The sequence below is a fragment of the Apteryx rowi genome, unplaced genomic scaffold, assembly GCF_003343035.1.
Source record: "Apteryx rowi isolate R43461 unplaced genomic scaffold, aptRow1 scaffold_107, whole genome shotgun sequence".
Taxonomy (NCBI): Eukaryota; Metazoa; Chordata; class Aves; order Apterygiformes; family Apterygidae; genus Apteryx; species Apteryx rowi.
In genome coordinates, this window is record NW_020447275.1 from 2,274,922 (window position 1) to 2,298,374 (window position 23,453).

Below are 23,453 nucleotides of genomic sequence, written 5' to 3' on the forward strand. Positions count from 1 at the left end.
TAGGCAGAATATTCAAATTGCTAGTTACTCAAGTTCAGTAGAATGCTGTTGAAAACTTAAGCAAATATTTTACAACCTCAATTAAAATAGAATGACTTTGAAGAAATGTCGGAGACTTTCTTTTGAGTTTTTATTTTGCACTGAATTATTTTTACTGCAATTTTTACATGAAATGCTGCTTTTATAGTATAAAGTCTAGATAAATTGCTTTTTTGTCAATATGCCATGAAATACTAAATTCAGAAATTCTAACTGGTGAGGAATTATTATGTATATATCTAAGGATCTTGGCCAGTTACCCTGCTACTGTTACTCCATTAAACAGAACTAAGCCAAATCACACAATAAGGCCCCATATGGTAGTATCAGTGTTGCTCAACATACTTGTTAACTTCCTGGAAAATAGTTATAATAGTAGATAACAACACACTTGCAGCTAATGCAAAATTACTCAGAGTAATTCGAAATAAAACAACCACAAAAAGTCACTGAAGTCTCTCTCAGTACTGAGTCTCTGAAAGATAAAATACTGGGTGAAACTGAATGTCAATGAACATAAAATAGTGCATGTGAGGAGGAGATGCGAGCTGAAGAATAGAATCTCTTTAATCATACATATACAATGATGGATTCTAAATTATATATTATCACTCATAATATGTTTGACATCTGGAAAGCAAGCAAGTAAGTAAAACAGAAATGTAATTTGGGGAATCCTTTGAAAATAGGGACAGCACTGAAAACAATGCAATTGTATAAATCCATAACGTGTCAATCTTGGATATTGTGTACTGTTCTTGCCATCTTGTCTTAGAAGGACATAGGAAAACTAGAAAAGGTAAAAAGAAGGGCACAGGTATGATTAGAGGTGTGAAATCACTACTGCATGAGGACAGACTAACGGACTGACTTTAACTTGGAAATGAGATAACTGAGAAGATATGGTAGACCAAATGAAATAATGAAATACACAAAGGGTGGATGTATAATTATCACTTCAGTATGTCTAAGCATACTAAGAGCCCATGTTAACATGTCCGAGCAGCAAGTTTAAAACAAACAAAAGAAACACTTTTTCATACAAAACATAATCAAGCAATATGTTGTTGTTTTAAAGGCCAAAAGCATAACTGAGTTCAAAAAGGGATTAATGGCTACTTTTGTTCCATGAATTGTGTAAACATCCTGCTCAGACACAACTTCTGGCTTAGGAAGTCCCTAAAGCACTAATTGCCAGAAGATGGGAAGGAGGGGTTGCTCAGCTCTTGCCATGTCTGCTATAATCTTCCCTTATGCATCTGCTAATGGCCATGTTGGGAGCAAGATAATGGGCTAGACAGATTTTTTGGTTTGACCCATTATGACTGTTCTTATTTTATATCTGTAGTATCTTTTCAGTAATGGGAGGTAAGATGGAAATTTTCAGCTTGTTTTCCGAGTTCAGTAAATGCTGTCTGAAATATGATTTTAAAAGCTAATTATGAATGCTCACATTTTTTACTTTGCTTATTTTAATATATAAAAAATTGATCTGCAGATTCATCTGCTGAATGTTCAGGAAGATTTTCCTCTTTGGGTACAGGGAGATGTGGATGAAGGGGAATCATTTATGTATTTCTCTTGACTAATAATGATTTTTTTTTTCCAAAAAGAACAGTGTCACAGAAACACTGACATAGTGAACAGGGAGAGTTTTCTGTGATTCTTTTGTCTGAAGGAGGGAGAATGATATTATTTCTGCCATTGTTGTGAGTTACCAATACAAGGTTTCACATAACAGGACATTCCAAATTCGACAGTTGGACTTCTGTCAGTGACTGTACTGGGAACACAGGCTAACAAAGAGAAATTCTTTAAAATCTGTACCTCTTTTTTGTACAACTTCATCATCCCTTTTTCTCATCAGAGTGAAAACTGGCTCTTTTGGATTGAAAGCAACACCAACAATTTTTTGTTTTATCTGACTAACCTTCAATTCTAGGTTTTTCCATGCAAATGTGTAATGTAGGAGTTTATTTGTACCTACTAATTAGAGATTTAATCAATTATCATAGAGCACTTTAGAATTGCAAAATCCATTATTCTATGTCAAATGAGTTTATCCTGTACAGCATGCAAACTGTGCATGTCATTATAAATCATCGTCTCAAACTTCTAAAGTTGTTATTTTTGTCTATTAGGGAACCTTGCTTCAGATCCAAAAAAGCTATAAGGAGACTACATATAGCAAAAATAGAGAGCCACAATTGATCACGAAATGCAATTACACAGTATTCAAAGCTGAGTGGAATAAAGACCTTAAATAGCAGTAGCCTGTAAAGTTTAAAATTAAAAGTAGCTTCATCCAATGCGGTGAAAAAGGGGACTGGATCAGTGAAACTTGTCTCTTTTATCTTGTTCACGACTAGCTTATATTAAACGACCTTTGAGGTGAGCATCTTCTTTGTATGTATGTAACAAATTTTGGTCATTTATGCAATGTTACTTCAGCACTTTAGGAGAGGATTTCTTGAATTCAGCTGGTGCTCAGTGTATAAATGGAAGCAAAAGAATTAACAAGGCCTTCTGCTCAGTCATCTTTAGCTTGGCTAATGCAATTGAAGAGTCTGTTCTTGCAGCAAGGCTTTATATAACAGCACAGAGCATTATTACTGTGGTGCTGAATGCAATAAATCAGTATCTGGATTAAAAGAAAGGGGGATATAATACAAACTTTCTTTCTGGTATATAGCATCTTGAAAAACTGAATACAAACTGCTGCACCACATAGCCAGAAGGTATATAGCAATCAACTACGTTCTAAGAGTAGCTATATGATACTGATGGAAGTTTGAATAAAGTCATAACTAAGTCCAGCTGTGTTTGCTTTCACTGAATTTCTTCTTTAACTTCCATTTTCCTTTCTTTGGACTCCTCTAGTACTAATCCATCTTTTGCTAGAAAAAGAGGTACTAAAAATTTGAGGGATTTCATATTGAGAAGACTCACCAAAATTTTAAGGGCTAAATTTTCAGCTGATGAAAACTGACAGAATGTTTCTTACATTTGTTGCAGCTGAGTGATCTGAAATTCCTACTAAGTGCTGCTTTTGAAAGTCTGTTGTGTGGGTGAACATTATGTCAGTTAGTTATGCTTGTTATAAATTCTGTGGAAACCGTTTTAGACATGCAAATCAAGAATAGCTGCAATACATTATTGACAGTGATAGGTTAAATGCTACCTGAAAATCATGTCCTTCAGAATGTATCAGACTGCACACTGAAGAACCATGCCACGGAGACTTGCCAGGGACTCTTCAAACTCTTGGCCTCTTGCTTTGCCTTTTTTAGCAGTGAGTGACCTTGTGTTGAGAGGGATATAATGGGGCTAGGGGGGACAGATGTTGATGAAATCTCTCTTTACCATTACAAGATCAAAAATTTTCTCGTAGGCTTGGGTTATGCCATGTAAATATGCCATGTAATGATTCACTAATTCTAATTTCAGCAGCCATCATTAAGAATTTTTTAAGCTTGTGGAAAAAGATAAGAGAAGGAAAATTTAAACAATTTGAAAATAAATTAAGAAAGACTTTCTTCTTAACTCCTGTGTCTTTTTCCTTTAGCTGTTTATAACTGTCCCTTAGATTTATAGAAAGATGATGATAACCAATCTCTTGTGAGAGTTAGGAAGGGGGAAATGGTAGCTGAAATAATCTGGATCTGCTGGTAAACCTGAACAATTTTTTTTTTTTTTTTTTTTTAAGTCTGATTTCTGGAGACAAATGGTGTCTGTTTGGTCCTGGGTTTGAAAGCAAGGGTCAGATGGGATCCCTTTGCAGAGCTGATGCTTTTTCCTTGGGGAGTTGGGGAACCTACAAAGGGAAACAGAGTTCCAGTCTTAGATGTGTGAGGTGAGAGCCAAAGTATGAAGCTGTGAGCCTGCAGCTTTGTGCAGGGTGACTGAGAGTCTGCAGGAGGCAGTGATCGGCCAGACAGGCTTCAGAGAGAGGGAACAAACTTCCGCGAATCAAAGGGGTCAGTGTTGCTGCCACTGAGGAAGTCCCTGAGTTAAGTGAAGCAAAAGCAGAAGCCAGAGCCTGCCTGCAGAGACCAAGTGGGTAAGGAGGAACGCGGTTCTGCAGCCTCTACTCCATGTGACCTTTAGTCATGTAAAATTAATAACACTAGTTCTGTCTGCCTGGCTCTGTAGGTGTGTGTTGTGGGGGGCAAGGAATAAGAGTTTTTTCGGTCAGATCTGGGCAGCTCACTATAAGTAGAAGTTTTAGGTAACTCTACCTTGATTCTCCGGGGGACTCAGGATCCCTCACACAGACAAGCTCAGAATGGCCCAGATGTACAACTGCTCTCTTGGGTGCCATGTTTATTGTCTGTGTCACTGCTGGAGGGTGCAAGGGTGCAGAATGCAGGCTTATTACTCACCAGCCTTGTGTTAGGGTATACTCTGTGAAGAATTTCTTTCAGACTGACCAGTTCACAGAACCTTGGCAGTAGTGCAGAAAATGCACTTTGCAAACTGGATGTCAAAATCATACAGAGAGTAGTATGAAAAAAGGGGGAGGGTAAAGAGCTTTGCCAGGAAGAGAACCCAGCTGAGGTTATGGCATTGTGATATGGCAGAAACTGATGTTGCTGACAGTATCATTAGTTGCCTTGGTTTGGTTGTGTCAGTGTGGATGTAAGGGCTTTGAGAGGTGCTGCAAGGTAAAACTTTTTCTGTTCAGTGACTAACAGGTAAAGAGTGCTTAGGAAAAGCTGGCACTACAGTCCCACAAACAACAAGCAAACGCTCCTTTGCTGTCATATTAAACGCTGAATTTACAAGGAACTTTGGGGCCTGTTCTGCCAGAACCTTTGTCTAAACTGTTCAAGTTTACTTACCTCTAGTCCCTACTGATTTTACACAAACAATTTTATAGCAGGCTATGTGGTGTAAAGGTGATTAGAAAAATAAAACCCATCTTTGGAATAGGAAACATGCTGCTGCATTACTACAGGTAAGTTATTTGCTCAATCAGTTGCCACCTGGTAGGTGGATGTAGCTTAAATATTGTATTTCTGAAGGCTAGTCTAAATTACTTAAGATTGTTTTGCTTTACCTTATTCTTCCCTCTCTTTTTCTGTCTTCTAGCATGCACTTAATTCAGGTGGACTCTGTTCAGCGATGGATGGAAGATTTGAAGTTGATGACAGATTGTGAATGTATGTGTATTCTCCAGTCCAAACCGATCAGCATTGAGAAGGATGAACAAAATGAACTTATCCTTTCCTCACAATATAGTACATGTGATAATTTGCAATTGCTATTAAAAAGAGCTTGGATCATAAGCACAGAGTTGACCAGGATTGCTCAAAAACTGGAGAAGAATAGATGGCAAAGAGTCCACAGCATGACAGTACGAGTCAACTGCCATGTACGTTCAATGATAAATGAATACAATATATTCACCAGGAATTCTTCAGAAGAAATGCACCAGGTGGGGGTGCCTTACCAGATGTCTTATTTGCCTTGTTTAACTTTTTAATTGTAATAATTGCTATTTATTTTAAGCACTTTGTAAGAAATATTTGCATACCATTACTGGTGCTTGGTTAACACTTTCTAGTCCCTTTTTCATTGTTGAAACATTTTTGTCTCAGTTTGGATCCTTTTTTTAATCATAATTCTGAATGTTGTAAATGGTGACAAATCATGTTGAAAAAAATTTAGTTTTTGAGGACCACTGGACTGAAGTAATTAGACCTCCCTATCTGTGAGGTCTCTTTTCCATTAAGATGTATAAAATGTCACTTTTTTTCGTTATCTTCAGTTTTATTTCTGCTCATATTGCTTAGAAAAGAAAGTGGAAAAAGGGTGTTCATATAAAATATTAGGTTTCTGAAGAGGTTTTTATCTACTTACTATAAACAAGCATTATTTATTTTTTAAGAACAATCATGTATATGGTATATTGCTTTAAAGCCTCTTTCTTTCTTTCTCTGCAGTTTGAGAAACTTTTAATAGACAAATGTTCAGAGTTTACAGCATTCACAGAAAGGTAATTTAAATTTTCTGGCTGAAATACTAATTTTGCTGTTTTATTATGTTGCAGAATTTCTAATGAGAAGTACAAATCCACTAACACTCTCAAAAGTTTGAACTGGGCCCCTGCAGCTCTGAAAGGCTTTCTGAATGAAAGCCTTCACCCTGTGGGTGAAGTGAGTTGCTTTTATCTAAAGTACATCCTACTGAAAGATGGGGATCTGTTGTTGCACAAAGAGCCTCACACAGACACAAAGCTGTGTGCAAGTAGATTTTTCAGGGCTTTGGGACATCAAGGGGGAAAGTCTGGCTCTAATGATATCAGTGACGAAACTCCCATTGAGTTCTTCAGAGACAAGATTTCAGTCTGTGTGTGAAAACTTATGTTGTGAAATTGGGGTACTACGTGTTCCTGCATGAACATATCCATGTATTAGTAAATCAAACACGAATAAATATATATTCCTTTAAATTGTGGTTGTAGGTTTACTTAGCTCCATGCACTCTAGAATGCTGTCTATATAAGAGACCAGAAAAGAATTTCCTTTATGGTTCTTATCATGGTGTTTTCCCCTGACTGACAGAAGTTATTCTCTCCACCATAGTTCAACCAACAGTCTTTTTCTATTTACTTTAAACACTGTGCATGTCATTCTGCTCCAGAGATCATCAGGGAAAAAGACACCAGCTAATTATCAGGAAAGAACATTTCTTGAGTGCTGCTGGTTTTTGCCAAACCCACAGAGCTTAGAAACTTGTATATGCTCCTTTGGGACATATAGTATCAACTTTAATGAGAGCTCCAATGTTGTAGTGTCTGCCCCAGATCATCCCTTTCACTCCTTGGGTGTTTGACAAAAAGTTGATACAGGTCATGGGTGAGAGATGGGTACAGCTGAAAAAGGGGACTGTTGTGTAGATGGAGACACTGCTCAACCAAACTAGGCATATCTTCCATTATGGTGGTTTGCACTGGTGGAATGTTTTGACAATTTAAATGAATGCATTTCTGAGAGGAAGTACTAGTTATTTCATTTGAACTGTATAATGTTTTCCATCTTTATCTTGTGTGTTCAGTTGCAGCCAAGTATCACAGGTTACAGAATAATTATACTAACTCTGTAAAGCTGCTCTATATAATCTTTTTGCATAGAAAGCTGAATTTTGCTTTTGGGTACACTGTGTAAGTTTAAAACAGCTTTACTGATCTGGGGACACACTCATTTTAGGCCCTTATCCTGCTGCCCTTAAAATATGGCAAAGCAAATAAAGAAATGAAGATTATTGAAACTACTTCTTTGGTCTTGAAAGAGACACAGCTGCAGGTGAAATACAGGTACACCACAGTGGACTGTAACTATAAGCATAGGTCAAAAATAGAAGAGTTACACTAGTATAAATGCAGAGCATCTGCAGCAGAAATTGGCCTGCAGTCTGTGAAGTAAACTGTTATCTTGATATTATAATTAATGTCCACAGTTACCATTTGCTGTTATACTTACTATGTGTAGACAATGCTTTAACAAAATCTGCTGTGATATTAGTGACACAAAGTGTGTGTCCTGGTGTGAACAACTGAATCCCCATTATATCCCCATTATTAACATACTGACGCACCGTCAAGAAGTTACGTGTGACAGTCAACTTGATAAAACAATTGTTGCCTATGGCATCTTTTTTTCCTTCATCTTTTCCCTTTCTCCTTCTTTCCAGGTGCATACAGACTGAAGATGAACAGATACTGAAATCCATGAAATCTTGTATTAATGAAACACTCACTACTGTTGCTCAGTATTTTGGCCAGTTGATAGAGCTGGTTTTAACACACAAGGCACAGGTCAGTTTAAATTTTTTTTTTTTTTAAAGTATGTTATCCTGAAGGAAAATATCCATTTGGGGAGGAATATAATTACAGCTCTCAATTTTCAGCAAACCTATGATCAGTGATTCAAATATCCTGCAAAGAGATGTAGATGTTTGTTTTCTGAGAAAGCATAGTCTCAGATTCTCCAATAACTTTATTTTTGATCATGGCTTTACAGTTATTCCATATGCATTAATCTAGTTTTTCCAGAACACAAGCTTTCTTCATTTTTAACACTCATTGACCTGATTCCAGTATCTGCAACAAAATGATCTTGTGGCTCACTGTATTTGATTGCTTTTCCTGTTAGGCCTCTTTCACTGCAAGGAAGCTAATCTCTGGACAGTGTCTTGTTAACAAAACCTCTGGACCAATTTACTCTCACCTTATGTAGACAATGCCTTTCTTTAGAAACCTTGAAAAAACTCCTGCCCCCTCTCAATGATTCTCATTAAAAACTAAACCTTTTATAACATGTGTGTATAACGTATATTATTACAGTGCACTTATTTTTTAAACCAGTGCATATCATAGACTCTAAGAAGTAGTGATAAAATATAACATAGTATGCAAGCTATACGTGACTATCAGCATTCTTTTTGCATCAAAAGAGAAAATAACCCCTTACATGGCAAACAAAAAAGATCAACTAAACCAATAGCCAACCAAGAGTGTGAGGATTTGAGAGTAAAGTCCTTCATATACGTATAACCTTTCAGAAGTAATGATGCATCTTTGCAGACATGATGTGTAAATTCCAGTGGTGATTAAAAGGTAGGTAAATACACTGAGTAGTTAGACTATGACTACAAATGTATTAATTTTTTTCCATTAGAGCATTTTTGAGATAATAGCAACTTGTAAGTCTAACTAATCTATCTTGACTTAAATTGGTTTCTTTCTGGACATCTCATTATTAATCCCTTTGCACCCTCTCATCTTCCTCAAAAAAACTAAAAAACCAAATGTAGTTATGCTCAATTTGTTTGTACATCTTTCAGAACTGATGTGATACTGAAATTTTATGCTGCACCTGCATGAAAAAAAGAAAATGAGGGGCTAAGTGAAGAAGGAATTTACTACTTTGTAAAACAAAATTACTGCATGGTGTTGCTTAAATTCTAATGTACCTTGGTGCTTTCAGATAGCAAACCCTATTGTTGTGTGTCTCTTTCATAATCATCCTTCATAGTTTTAAGAGATTACTGCGAGGAAGTGAGAACCCCCAGAATATATTCTCAGAGTTACAGTCAAACTAACAAGCTTCTTGCTAATGCACTTTGGTTAGGATTTATGAGAACTACATGAAATGCCATGTATGAGTCTAAGTAAGTAAATAATTGCACATCATTAAAGGGTTCTAAATGACAAATTCAGTGAGTAGGGTGTGATTGTTTGATGCCTAGTCTTTTTAACCTGAAAAGTAATAGTTCTTCATTGTTAATAGTTCTGTCTTGGACACTTTGACAGTTAATGACATGTATTAAATCCTACTCTCTTTTTCTTTTAAGGAAGCCAAATTAATTACTTTGCATCATACTGTGTATTTGCATGGCTGAAGACTTAGAGGAGAAATCATTAATAAAAACAGTTTTAGAAGCAGTTTTCTGAGCTTTTTGGTCAGGTCGTGTGCTGACTTCTGCCATACAACCATGCTGTCTGTGGGTAGTCTGCCAGTCTGAAGCAGTCTATGTGTCTGTGTTAGAGGCCAGGACTTGCAGCTTAAATTGTTTTCACAAGAGTTTCTTTTCCAATTAGTGTATCAAGATTTTATTCAGGATAGGATCAATTTCAAAGTATAAACCAATAAGTTATGCCTTTTTCAGAACATTTTTCTAAGGAGAAATGCTAGAAGTGGGAGAAAGGAGAACACAGCCTTTTAAAGGGAAGATAATTGAATTTTGTATCAATCACAGTGTAAAGTGTGGCTTATTTCTTTGCACTTCTTACCAAGTTGTACTGAAAATGAAAATGTTTACCTTCTTTCTTCTGAGGAATATAACTTGTTCTTCCTGTAGTGATTATATGCACTTACAGAGAGGGTAAAATTCAATAAACTTCATATTATTCTAACAGCTCTGTTAATCTGTGCAGCTGCAATGGCACACATGCAAAAGCTATTTAAAACTCTTTAGAAAGATAGAAGTATTTAATCTATTTCATATATTGGAGAATTAAACTATATTTCTCTAAGAGAATTGCCTGTATTGGTTAATGAGATTTTCTGTGTAGATTGAGAATAGTGATAATCCATGGCCTTAGAAAACAGTATTAGGTTGTAGCAATAACAAGGTGGAAATTTTGTATCATCTTGTGATACAGCCTCTGCACTAAGAATTTCTGAAAATTTTAGTTTAATTCTAGGCCAAAACAAATAATAATTTACTAAATAGCTGTGGAGCTCTTTATGAATACTTTCAAACTCATATCTGTTTTCTTACTCCATTCATATTTATTTTAAAGATCACTATCTATTCTTGGTTACATTATTCAAATATAAATAAATGTGGTAAAGTGTTATCAGAGTCAGACTCCTGCCCATGTTTTTTCCCCCTTTTTCTGGGTGAGAAGTAACATGACATTGATTTAATGGACTAGATTTTCCACTCCATTTCAACTTTAAATACAACATGGTAATGTTTTTCACTGGAAATAACTGATGTTTATTATCTTATGTCACACAGAACCTGCTGAGACAAATAGAATTGTCAGACAATGTGTACATTACTGAGTTGGCTATTAGTAGTTTATTCAGCCTTACCCAGGAAGGTGCTCATCTGTGCCGCATCATAGCTAAGGTAAGGGTGTATATGGATTAATTCAAAGTAAAACTAGTGATACTAGTGAATTAATTATTTTACTCAGCACAGTAGTGGTTGCGAGCTTTTAAATGTACAGTAGGAGATAAAATTCTGTGTTTCAGGAGATAGATAATCCAGGTCAAAGAAAAACAGTTCGAGAAACTTTTCTTTCTTTTGTGGTTTTAAAAATAAATTGAGCATGCAACAGTAAGGAGATAGCAGACAATAGGGCTCCTTTCAGTTAATGATTCTTCATAATGTAGATATTTCACAGAATAATTCAGGTTTGAAGGGAACTCAGGAGACATCTAGTCCAATGTCCTGGTCCTGATGGTGAATTTTTTAATTTTTTTCCCCCCCTATATCCAATTAGAACCTCTCTTGTTTGAATTTATGCCAGTTTTTTCTTGTCCTTGTGCTGGGTGCTGCTGTAAAGGGCCTGACTCTGTCTTATTGATAACCTCCTCTTAGGCATTGGAAGGCTGTTATTTTATTTTCCCCACCTCTGCCCCTCCTGTGCTCTCCAAAATTCCTGCTTACTGGAGATGAATTGCTTTATCTTGCGCTTATACAGCCCAGATGGTGCCATTTATTCAGTCACCAAAACATAAGCAAAATGGGAAGAACCTCTGAATAGGTTCAGCTGGCCCACTTAATATTGATAACTCAGTATCTTGTAGATGAGAGATTTAGACTAAAGTTGCATGGGCAAGCACAGGAATGGGGAAGCTTCTAAGTCCTTGTGATTTATAGCTGTCTTAAGTCTTTCAAACTTGATCAATTGCTGAGCTTAAAATCAAGGCTGATTCCAGATTAAGATTTTCAGATGTCAGTTTGTGAAGTCTGCTAACATATACAGCACATTCCTCCCAAAATGAATTTTATCTGTTGAATCAGAACTTAAAACCTATATGTTGGGGGAACACACATTGGACTGGAAAAGCAATGAGCCAGGAGGAGTAACTTCTTAGTGGGCCTCTGCTTTATAACATGGAAATTCTGTTAATATCTCAGTTCCTTGTTCAGGGTATTGTTTTGCACATGCCAGAGATAGGTGGGTGGTGACGGTGACAAAGAGACATGAAGCAAAAGATTTGGATCTAATTCCTTGGCTTGCAGCTCAGCTCTGAGTTTAGTCCTAAAATACATGACTAGTAAAGAGTGTCTGTCTTTGGCAGTCTTTTGCTGTTTCTCTCCAAAGACTCTTCAGCAAGAATTATGGGAATAAGTGTAAACTGACTATCTTTATTAGATTTTTTTTCTAGGTCAAGCTGGTTCAGAATACTGAGATAACATTATGATATGCCTCAAAAGTTCAAAATGTTATTCAGACCGAAATAAGTATCCGAGTATTTTGTTGCTGCTGTCACCAGAGGAGCTAAATAATTATGGTTTCATCATGAAGTAAAACACATTCCAGACTGCTTGGCAGATCCCAAACACAGCATATTTGTCCAGCGAGTATTTATTTTATGACATTATACTATAATGCACTGTAATGGAGAGATGACAGCTTGGTAGAACCAACAACACAGTGACTTTCCTGTTCCCATAAGAGAAAACCTTCAGCTGCTTTTTACAGTATGTTTGCAGCTTGAGAATACCATCTGCATTTTTTTTTTCTGATGAGTTTCAAAAATGCAAAGTGCTTCTTTATGACATATTGACTGAATTTCTGGAATATTGTGAATTTCCTTGATTGTTTTTCCTACAATTTTCCACTGAAAAGGGCAATAAACAGATAAATTATTTTAATGTATCACTCATTTTAGCAGGTTTTTAGAAATATTTGCTGCCAATGAAAAAGAGACTTCAGGGCTTTTAACTTTAAAATTGAAGATGTATTGAAATTATGCCCATTAGGACACTATTGAAACCTGTGAGGACCATCAAGAGAAATCATTATTTAATGATCACAGAAGGAATGGAATCAACTTATTGTTAATTCTCTTGAGAGAGCATTTAAAACAGAAATTAAAATAGTGGCAAGGATAGATTAAAAAGCATTTTTAAAAGAATTTGTGGTTAACTGGTTAACAGTTCAGACACCAGAATTTGACTGATTTCAGTATATTGTAACTCAAAAAGTCAATCAAACTTTAATACTGAAAGCAGTTAAAAGAGTTTGTTAATGATGAACCTGAAAAAATGGAGTGTGTTCATGATGTACCCTGGTTATAACGTAACTGATGTTAGTTCCTTTTATTTATGTTTTCAAGACCAGTGTACGGTCTGAATGATCTGGCAAATGATGAACAAGTAGTCTGGGGCATAATCCAAAATCCACTGGTATAAATAAGAATATTTCTGGCACAGTGGGTGTTAATAGTTTGAACAGTTGAACAGTGATTCCGTCTCTTATTCACTCCCTCTCTATTCATTCCATCCCTACTCCAGTTTTGTTTCTTTAGCTTTGCTGCAATTGATTTTTCCCTTTTAACTTAATAGAGTATACTAATGCTGTTGTACAGTTAAGGTCCTTAAAATGCTCAATTTCAATGCTAATGAGCCAGGTTCATAATATGAAAGGAACAAATCAACTAGTATGTTTCATGCTACATAGCAGCATCTCTACCTAAAAGTGCCACAATAGTATTCAGAAATCAGCCAGGTAGTATATATGTGGAACCTAATTGAGGGCAGAAATACCTGTTTCACAGAAAATGGAACAAAAGCATTTTTGTGAAGACAGAGACACTGAAATCACAGAATCAAAATAAAGCCCTCAACAAGCTCTGAAAGCTGCACTACAGAAGCAGCTGAGGATTTCCTCAGCACCAAATCTCCACCTATCTGCAGAGGCAGAATAGTTCTGAATAGGTGCAGCCAGATAATTGCCATTTTGCATCCTCCATTGGTGAAAATGTTTTATGTACTGGGCAAAAGTCAGTTAGGCATTCATTTAAAAATGTAGTGAATAGCCTTTGCTTTCATCATGGCTTTAGTAGTACCAGTTGTATCAGTTATTAATACTTTTACTGGAGTTATGTGAATGACAGACAAACATCCACTTAAAAAGAAGCACTGTAATAAACAATTTTAAGACCCATGTAAAAAAAATAAATAAATAAATAAAAATCCAGTTTTCTGAAAGGGCGAAGCGATCCAGTTTCCTGAAAGGATGTGAGAATTGAGTGCATAGTATTTTTACAAATACTTGCATGAATTGATTGACTGAGAGGAGACGGAGAGAGATGAACTTTCCATCATTTGCTTTTGGCGTTTTTGCAGTCTGCCAGGATGCAGAGATGTTTTCACAGGAATGCCTTTCTTCCAGGCTTTCAGGCTGACACTGAAAAGGAATTTTATGAGATCCAGTATACTGCTCCACAGTGGCCCCTGGCAGACCTTCTTGTTTGCAAACTCCAAGAGACAGCTACAGTGTCTCCTGGAACTTATGTCTGCTTATCTGCAGAGGCTCATGTCTGCAAGCATGTCATATGTAAGAGAACCAACTGTCTTGCAGTTCTGTCTAGGACAAAAGTAAAAATGGTTTCATAATACACTACCAGAGCCTCTACATAAAAAGGAAATGCAAAGTGTATTTCCACAGTCGTCTTATTAGAATGGGGGGGAAAAAAAGCCCCAAACCCCCAATCTTCAATTTAAATAAAGCTCAGGGATTCTGCAGGAAACCCCAGTAGCATGATAGGCTCCAACAGGCTTCTGGACATTGCTTCAAATACAGTTTTCTTTGTGCCACTTGATGTATTACCACTTCCTTCAGCACCATTGGTGTTGTTTTAGTGTCTTTCCTGACAGTACTTCTTAAGTACGAACCACGTCAAGTAGGGAGAAACTTTACAGTCAGCTGTACATATAGGCAACGAGTACACAGAGAAACAGCAACACATCTTAAGCTCTGTGTACAGAGGAGTTAGATATTATTAAAGATGTAATTTTAGAGATACCTTGAAACCATCATTTTCCTTTTATGGGAATTGTCAGAATGAACAAAATGTGAGAAGAAGAGGTGTGAACTATGCTTTGGAGTTTATAAGGGCAAATAACGGAGTCATGTGCTGACCCTCATGCTTCCATAACACACAGACAAATAGCTACTGCAGATGCAACCTCAGGTGAATAACAGACCCTTATTCTTTCAAAGAAACAACTTTTTCTGATAATAAAAATCCCTCCAAAATCATCCCTTACTCACCCATTCATTATGGTCCTAGCCTTGTGTCAGCTGAAGCAAAGCTCTTATTGATTGCAGTAGGTCAGGATCCCTCCATAGGTGAAGAGGGGCATCATCACAGTATAGGTTACCTCTGACAGAGTGTGTTTTCATTCACTGAGTATCTGTTGCTAATGGTGAGTGTAAACCAATTGCTCTGCCAAGACCAGTCATACTGGTAACCCCTTCAGAGTTTGGACAATTGAGGATACTTGGATCCTGAAAAAGTGAGAATACTATGGCATTATGCGAAGTCAAGGATAGGATAATCTCATCCCCAGTGTATATAGACAGAAAGAAACCGTGTTTCTTAAGCTTCTGCTTGTGGAGTGATGTTCCAATCCTGTGCCCTGCTCAAAGAAGAGGTTAAGTAGCACCATCTAATCATTTTATTTCTGATCTGTATTTAGATGGATGTTTGCACCATAAAAGGTACTGCTCTGTTCCCAAGGCTGTGAATGAGGTCGACTGAGAAATGTGTAGTGGATCCTGGCAACAGCTTGAGAGGTTTAATTTTTTTTAAATTGGTATTTGAGCTCCACTCAGTGGTATCCAAAATCAATGCTAAAATGTTGAGTATAAAGGAAATGCAGAACTAACAATTTGAGGAAAATTGATCTTGTGCTTTTTATCATTGTGAGAGTTCCACAATAGTTTAATTTACATAAATCTCTTAATTTATTGCTAATACTACATTGATATGTCACAGGATGCGCTAAATGGTTTCCATGTGAGGAAATGGATCCCCTTACAAAAAGAACCCGAAGTGGTGTTTGGTTGCCAAATTATGGTGGTGTTTCCATCGCCTGATTTGTGTGTCTGTTTCCTCTGTGCACTGAAGTGCTTTTGTCCTGACTCACCATCATCGTTCACCTTCTGTGTATTGCCTCTGTTACTTGCCTCAGTGAGCAATGTGGCAGAGGAATCGTAACAGATCAGAATTTTGAATTCAATTACTTGAGTAGTTACTTATGGCAGTGAAAAAGTGCAAGGTGATAAAAATTTGGAACTCAGTGCGCTTACTAAGACGGTGAGAATGGATTCAATTTTTGCGAAGTTCTCAAAACCTCCCACAGATGCTGAAGTTTCCTTGAGATTGTTCTTCTTATTGCTGGTAAAAACTAGCCAGAGAAGTGAGATTATTTGTTTACAGTGAAAGGAAGACTCAACAGATTTGTCATGGAAACTTGAAGTCTTACTCTCCTTAAGAATGTGGGGTCTTGTGGGACTCTGTTTTAGTTTTTCCGTCCTGTCTCAAGCTATAAAGAACACATCTAAAGCACTTCAAAACCTTGGCCATGCAAACCAGGAACCATGATAATATAAGGCTAGCTGGAGCTGGTTTCTTGCATTATATTTTGATAAGGGTTTCAGCCTCTCTTCCCCTCCCCCCCACCCCCAGTTTAACCAATTTAACCAATTTAAAAAGGCTTTGAAATGCTAAACCCCTTGCTGAAAAAATGTCTATAATTTTATTCCAGGTGGAGGCACCCTTCAACTCACTAGAAACCATTTTGAGCTTAGCAGTGAAAATTAAAATGCAGATGTTCATTGTTTTAGCATGTAACTTCATAATCTGCTGGGAAAGGGTCATGTTGCTGACTCATCCTGGCAGCCAGCTAGTTGTTCTCACAAACTGTCAGAACTATAAAGACTAAGAAGCTCTCTAACACAAATGAGTAGTAGCACGGATGAGGTAAGAAATGAGGAAGGGAGAAATCCTAAAAGAAATCTTTAAGCTCTGTGCTAAGGAAAAAAAACCCAATATTGTGCTGTGAATTTCGGACCATAATATGTAGTGCTCATCTGGAGGCAACTACACTGGCGGCAGCATGGTGGAATCTCCGCCAGTTTAGGCCTTTTAAAAGCAAAAAGAGAAAATGAGGAAAGCGAGAGTCAGGTGGAGCATTCGTTCCAACAACCAGAGAAAAACGTGGGAAGTTTTGCTCCAGTTTCTGCCTGCAGATCAGCTTCCCATGTTTGGAACCAAATGTTGATAAAATCCACCTCTGTCATGTTTTATGACACACACTTAAACACTAGACAGCATGACTAATTTGCTGTGTCATTGTCTGGGGTTTCATCTGCTGCGGGGATGCCTTCACAAAAGTGTCTTCTATTACTTATTTCTACTGGATTTTGATCCTGGGATCTTTCATGTTAAAACTTATAAATCATAGTCTTGGTTGCTAAAACTCTATCTTCATGTTTTGAGATCATAAGGAGACCTCAAACCCCAGAAGTTATAAACTCTATGAGTGGAGTGGAGCACTTGTAGAAAATTGGCATTACTTGAAGTAGACTGGTTCTAAATTGATTCAGCTTTGTGATAACCAGAATAATCAGCAAAAGTCAATTCCAGAGTAAAAATAAATGTTGGGAGATAGCACAATACAGAAAAAAGTCTTTTATATAAAGAAATCCATTTAACTGATGATCAATTAGAGTGTAATACTAACTGTATTGGACTAGGTGCTATAATATTAAGGTCCTAAAAAGAGAGGGAAAAATGAAGATAGCTGGAGCAGATGTGCAGTATCTGCTTATTGCATCTTTCTTGGAGGAGCTGACCCTGAATGCTTGACAAAAGTTTGAGTCCCATATGGATGTGCAGTAGATCACTTGCTCTCAGAAAAGCTTATATTATATCTTGCCCTTAACTTCCTTGTACCTCAGTTGCCTTTCTAATAAATATTTATTATGAAGACTTTTTCAGATATCTTTTGGGCTAGTTAGAAATGTTCTTCTCCATCCGGAGGAGAGGCTTGAAGAGAATTTGCTGCACATTGCTGAGTCATTTGAGGTTGAATCTGCAAAATACCTCTCCTTAGAGCCGGATGCCATTCCTCTTCCCTCTTTACTTCCTCACCTCACTGCTCAGTGAGCCTTTTTATGCTCATGACCTCCTTCACACATTTCTTGTGATTATCTTTTGGGCAATTTTGCTATCTATTGCTAAACCTTCAGAACAGCATGTTGGGGATGTCTCCAGGAAATTGAATTCATATTAATCCAATAAAGGAGAGAAGTAGGTCAACAAGCAGTAAAGCAAATTCTCATCTCCTGTGACTGCAGAGAGTATGTGAAGCCCCTCCTGGATGCAATTTGAATTACAGCAAGAGCAATCCTTCATGTATTATTTTGACATTTCCAGTTTTGGACCAGAAGTCTACAAGGGATAAACAAAGTACGCTTAGATGTAGCAGGAGATTTTGGAAAGGTGTTCTTTAAATTAATCTCCAAAGCAAGCAAAGCTCAGTGCTGTTATGTTTTTTTTGTCTGAATGGTACTGTTCACCCATTTAACCAACTTATGTTTATCCCTGTCAGATGGAGTAGTTCTGTCATCATTGATAAAGGTACAGGGGATAAATTTTGGAAGAGGTGAATAGATTCTGGGGAATACTGAAATCCCAGTAAAGCTCGGGACAGCTGAGTGCTCCTGACATGCTGCAAAATCAGGCTCAGTATTTGTTGCATATCCCATATTTCACTACAGCTCTCTAGATTCATTACTTATGATCAACCTTTTACAGCTTGGTAATGGCACACAGGGCACAAAATAAACAGTTTGCATCTCCTCCTGAAAAATGCAGTAACAAATCACTCCCTGTTCATCACAGGCAAAAGCAAGGTACCTATTTGTCATACAGAAAGCTTGCAGAAAATGTACCAGCATCATTGGAGATTTAGTAGTGTCATTCATAAACTTGTACTTATTATGATCAAAGTAGAGAATCAGATCATCTCTGATTCTGCTATATTATGGAGACTTTCAAACTGAGAATAAAAAAAGCCAAAAGCAATTATGTTAAGTTTGGGGACAACTCTGTCTAGCTAATTCTGTATTTTCTGTAGATGATTTAATTACTAATTGGGCGAAGTATTAATATCCTTTTGTGGAAGAAAACCATGACTGAAACATTTTTCTGTTACTGTTCCACCTTCATTTATAAAAATGGCTCAGAAATGTCTTTCTGCAGTAGGTTATATATAGCAGTACTAGATATAAAATAATCTTGCACTTTTTTCAATTCCAGAACCAAATTTTACTCTTAGATGTAAACCTATTGTTTCCATTAACCTCATAGAAACAACATGTACATATGTGAAGACATGATGTAAAACTTGTATCTTGAAAATATTGAGGTGTTCTTTTTGTCCAATTCTGGTCTTTCTTTAAAGAATATCTTCTTTTAAACTGGTATCTATCTTTGCTAAACTTGTACTGAAGAGAGAACTTTGCTTGCAGTATTATATTTCAGTAGAACTAATACAAAAATGTAAAAGGATTCTGAAAATGAGTAAAGTGTGAATCACATTCACAGTCCTGTGTCAGAACAACCTGTTGAGCTAAAGGTTTTCAAATAACACAAATAGTTGAGGAGAAGAAAAATGATTTCTGTGAATGTGAAAAATATTTTTATGTAGGGGCCACTTAAGCAGGCTTAAGATCTAAGGTATATATTACTCTTGGTTATCTCTTGGTCCCTGATTCCTGTTATTTTCAATTTACTACTGTAATCTGAATGTTTTTAATCTAAGCTCTTTCATCTATAATTAATATTTCAAATACTTCCCTCTTTATTATGTGTCTGCTCTTATATAATATAAGGCATCTGTATTCTACCTGGTGCCATAGCATTTTGAAATGTAAGACATTTCAGTAGAAAACATAAAGTGCATATATTGTCTGTATTTATTTATATCTTTCTATTTATTATGTGAACTTTGCTAACAGTTAATATGTTTACAGACTATGTTGGAAATGATTAAGGCTAGTTATTGTAGGGATGTGTGTGTACTCAAATCTTTATGTCATTAATTGCCACATCTATAGAAAAATGTGTAGCAACACAAATTCCATGTGCTAGAGGACAAAGATACTATGGATTGTATCTGTATAAAATTTGACACCTATTTCCACATTATTTTCTGTTGCTCTTCAACCATATGACTTTCTCCTTCATATTTTAGGATTAAGCAAATACCTTATGGAGCTCAGAAATGTAGAGAAATGGGAAATATTTGCTAACAGAAATCTGTTTTAAACTAATAGGCTATGGTTGAACTGTCACTCCAACTGCAACCCATTGATAATTCTGTGTAATTTTCACAGGAATGTCACGTTTAAATTGTGCTTGTAAATGGTAAAAGTCAATAGCTTAAGCACACCTTCCACTGAGGCTATATTACTTTTTCATCACTTAGTGTATAAGCATTAATCAGCTTGACTTCTCTGTGTGAGCTTAACATTTCTTTGTTGGTGTTGTGATGATAGCTAATTGGGATAAATTACTAAGGGAGTGTTCCTTCTCCCCCCGCCCCAAAATCCAAATCGAGTACAAGGGAAACACTCAGTGCTTCTTTCTTGATTTTGCTTTTCCCCTGCAGGAAGGAGGTGTAGTTGCTCTCTTTAAGATCTGCCGCCAGGATTGTTTCAGGTGCCTTTACCCCCAGACGCTGAGAACGTTGGCATCCATTTGCTGCGTAGAGGAAGGGATGCACCAGCTGGAGAAGGTAGGCGCTTCAGCATTCTGTACTGACTGCATCATAAAACAGAGGAGTCCTGTCTTTAATCTTTTCTCAAATTTGGTAACTTGGTGACATTTGTACAATGCTCTATACTATGCTTTTTGTGCTGAACAGATCTTCAGTCTTCACAGAATTAGTTGTAGCAATAACATTATCCTATTTAGTTGTTTGCAAAAAAAAGCCCTCTAAATGAGGATAATTTTCATAAAGCGGGTAAATATGTTAGTGGCTACGTCAAGAAGCTAGTGAAATAATTTCTGAAGTCTTTAAAGTCTTTGTTTAGAAACTCCAATATTTCAAATATCCAAACCCCTTAAAACACAGAAAGCTTTGTACCTGTTTAGATCCTTTTCCTGACACTCAAACAGGGCACCTGCTTGTGGTACTGAAGTGACCTGTTGGAGCTATAATTGCCCAAAAAAGCTGGAACAGATATAGTAGCTAACCAATAGCAAAGTGTATCTGCTAATCAGCAACAAGTCTCATAAAAGCCAATTTTAACTGGGATGAATAACATCAAAACATTATCCTGATAAAATTGTATCAACTGCTTAGGCTTTATTCCTCTTTCTCGCTATATACTGCTGTGTTTTGGAAAATGAACACTTCTCCTGGTCACTAAATCATGATCTCATCCTTTGAATTTCATAAAACAGTCATCTTTCACAGCTGAATAATGGCCCCTTCAAGTTAATGATAAATGATTTCACTGCCACTTTACATTGACGTACCTTGTAATTTACTCCCCAGAATTGAAGCAAACCATGACAGAACATCTGCAGCAAAAAGCAAGTCTCTGAGCTTACAGTAAATGAAGATGACTTAAATTTTTTTTGACATAATGCTAGTTCAGACTGACACCAGAATTGGTCTAAAAGGATCTTTCATTATGTCCATAATAATAGTGGAATTAATAGAGATGGAAAAAACTGATTAAACTCACCTGGTCCAAATCCTGGCTGTGTCACCATACATTTAGTGTGGCCCATATCAAAGCTGATGAAACAAAAGTCCTAGAAAAAGCGGTATCTCTCAAGTCCATATGACTCTGATCTGCTTTAGTGTTGGTCACAAAGTTGCTCAGGGTAAATTTTGTCAAAATCAGGGTTGGAGTAGGTTTTAAAGGATTTTTAACTGAAATCATTACTACTACACTCAGTAGTTAATTTTTACATGGACCTTCAATTCTTAAATCCATATCTTGGCACAACCTACATCTGCAACATGAGCGGTTGGAAGTTAATCCTACTCACCTGACATAACAGGCAAAGATTTATAGGAGTATTTGGATATCACTTTGGCAATTACTTTGCCTAAGATTGTGTTATTGAGGATCTGTATGTTATGTGGTTCCATTACACTGTTTTTTGTTTTTTTTTGTTGGGGTTTTTTTTGGAGGAGAGGTAGGGGGAGGAGGGAAGGAATATTTCGTAGATCAAAAGAAGCAAAGAAATTTTCCCTTCAGGGAGGTTAATGTCCTTTCATGTACTAGCAGATGTTGAACAACGCAGGCCATTACAATGCTGTGTCATCCTGTAAATATCTTTCAGCCAGGTTTGCCAGTCTGTATAGCTGATGGAAGGAGGTTAGTTTAATGAAAGCAATACTTGCCATGACTTTCTTCTGGAGCTATTATTGGGGGATAGTAAACAAGAAATTTTTGCTACCCTATGGTAGTACCCTATTCTCACCCTTTCCTGTACACCTGTTTAGAAGCAAAGAGATTTTCTGACGCTAGGGAATCAATGGAAAGTGCATCAGATCAGATGACCAGGATTTTGATCTGGACACCACACCACTTTTTGATACTGTTGTGTTTAAGCCTGTTTTTTTCTTTTTTTAATTTGAAGTACTCTTGCAAAGAACAAAAAAGAGGTTTAACAATATTAGCGTTCCTGTTATTGCAGAAATTATCATAGGACCTCTTGTCTGGCAGAAAGGGCTGCTTCTGTTGCCCAATTAAATATTAGGGTAGTGGTGAAGCATTTAAATTGCTCTAACATGAATATCATTATGCCACCTAGTGCATTAAAACAACAGTGCAATTTGTACTGTATTTTTAGTACAGTATTTTTACCTCATTCAAACAGATGAAGCTTGGGCCCCAAACAGTTCAGGTAATTCAAGATAAAAAAAGCTTCTCTATTTCAATTAGATTTTGCAGCCATTAAAGTGTATAAAAGACCACTTAAAGGAAAACAGTAAGAGATGTCATTTCTAATGGAACACTTATTTGGGAGGTGAGCTAAAAGAGGGTGGTATACTTTCTGCAATAATTGCAGTGCTTAATTACTGAAGATGTTAAGAATTTTGTTAATTTATTCAATGCTCTTCAATCTTGCAAATTCGGTAATAAATCAAGAGCATCTCTTTTGACAGAGATGGCTATATATAAAGCAAGCAAGAGAGTCAGTAGGATGTCCACAGCAGGCAATGCAAGTAGAGAGTAGTCTAACATTTTTCTTGGATTTTAAGATACCTGAATGTTACGCTTTCTTTGTAGTTGGTGCAAATTTAATGTGAATGATGCTATACGGGGTTTAAACCATTTGTCTTGACTAAGTTTTCGGACTGTAATGTGGAAATACTCTCCTGGTTACTAGTGAGGAAAGTAGCAGTTGAGCTCTCGTTTCTAAAGATGTAGAAAATCTCTTATTTTAAGCAGAAATATTTTCCTCGTTTTTTTTAAAAGAATAATTCCTGTTCTTTCCTGTCTTGTGCTTTCCAGCATACTTTGAAAAGCTCTCTTCTGTGAGCCATTATTATTTTTTCATTACCTTGATAAGCAGATTTGTCTGTCCTATAATTGCAATAAAAATGTAGTTGGTACAATGATTAGTTTCTACTTTTAGGTGAATCTAGTTGTCTATATTTACAATAAATGCAAAATCAGTTGGCTAAAATGCCAGTTTAGAATAGTTTATTATTTCACTTGCTGGTACTTTAATGACTTTTGGAAGAGTACTGTTGCTTCATTGTGCATTGAACTACACAGCTCCAGGAACTTAACATGAACAAATTAGTTCAGGCTTTTAATATATGAAGATAGTGAAGAA

At 36.6% G+C, this 23,453-nt stretch overlaps 1 protein-coding gene across 1 annotated transcript in view; it reads left to right on the plus strand.

The window, feature by feature from the left end:
• Nucleotides 1-23,453, plus strand: part of INSC (INSC, spindle orientation adaptor protein) — a 168,318-nt gene that overhangs the window by 93,389 nt on the left and 51,476 nt on the right. The window contains 5 exon segments of the mRNA XM_026070738.1: nt 5,131-5,476; nt 5,985-6,037; nt 7,735-7,858; nt 10,570-10,683; nt 20,257-20,382. Of these exon segments, the coding sequence (XP_025926523.1) occupies nt 5,131-5,476; nt 5,985-6,037; nt 7,735-7,858; nt 10,570-10,683; nt 20,257-20,382 (763 nt within the window).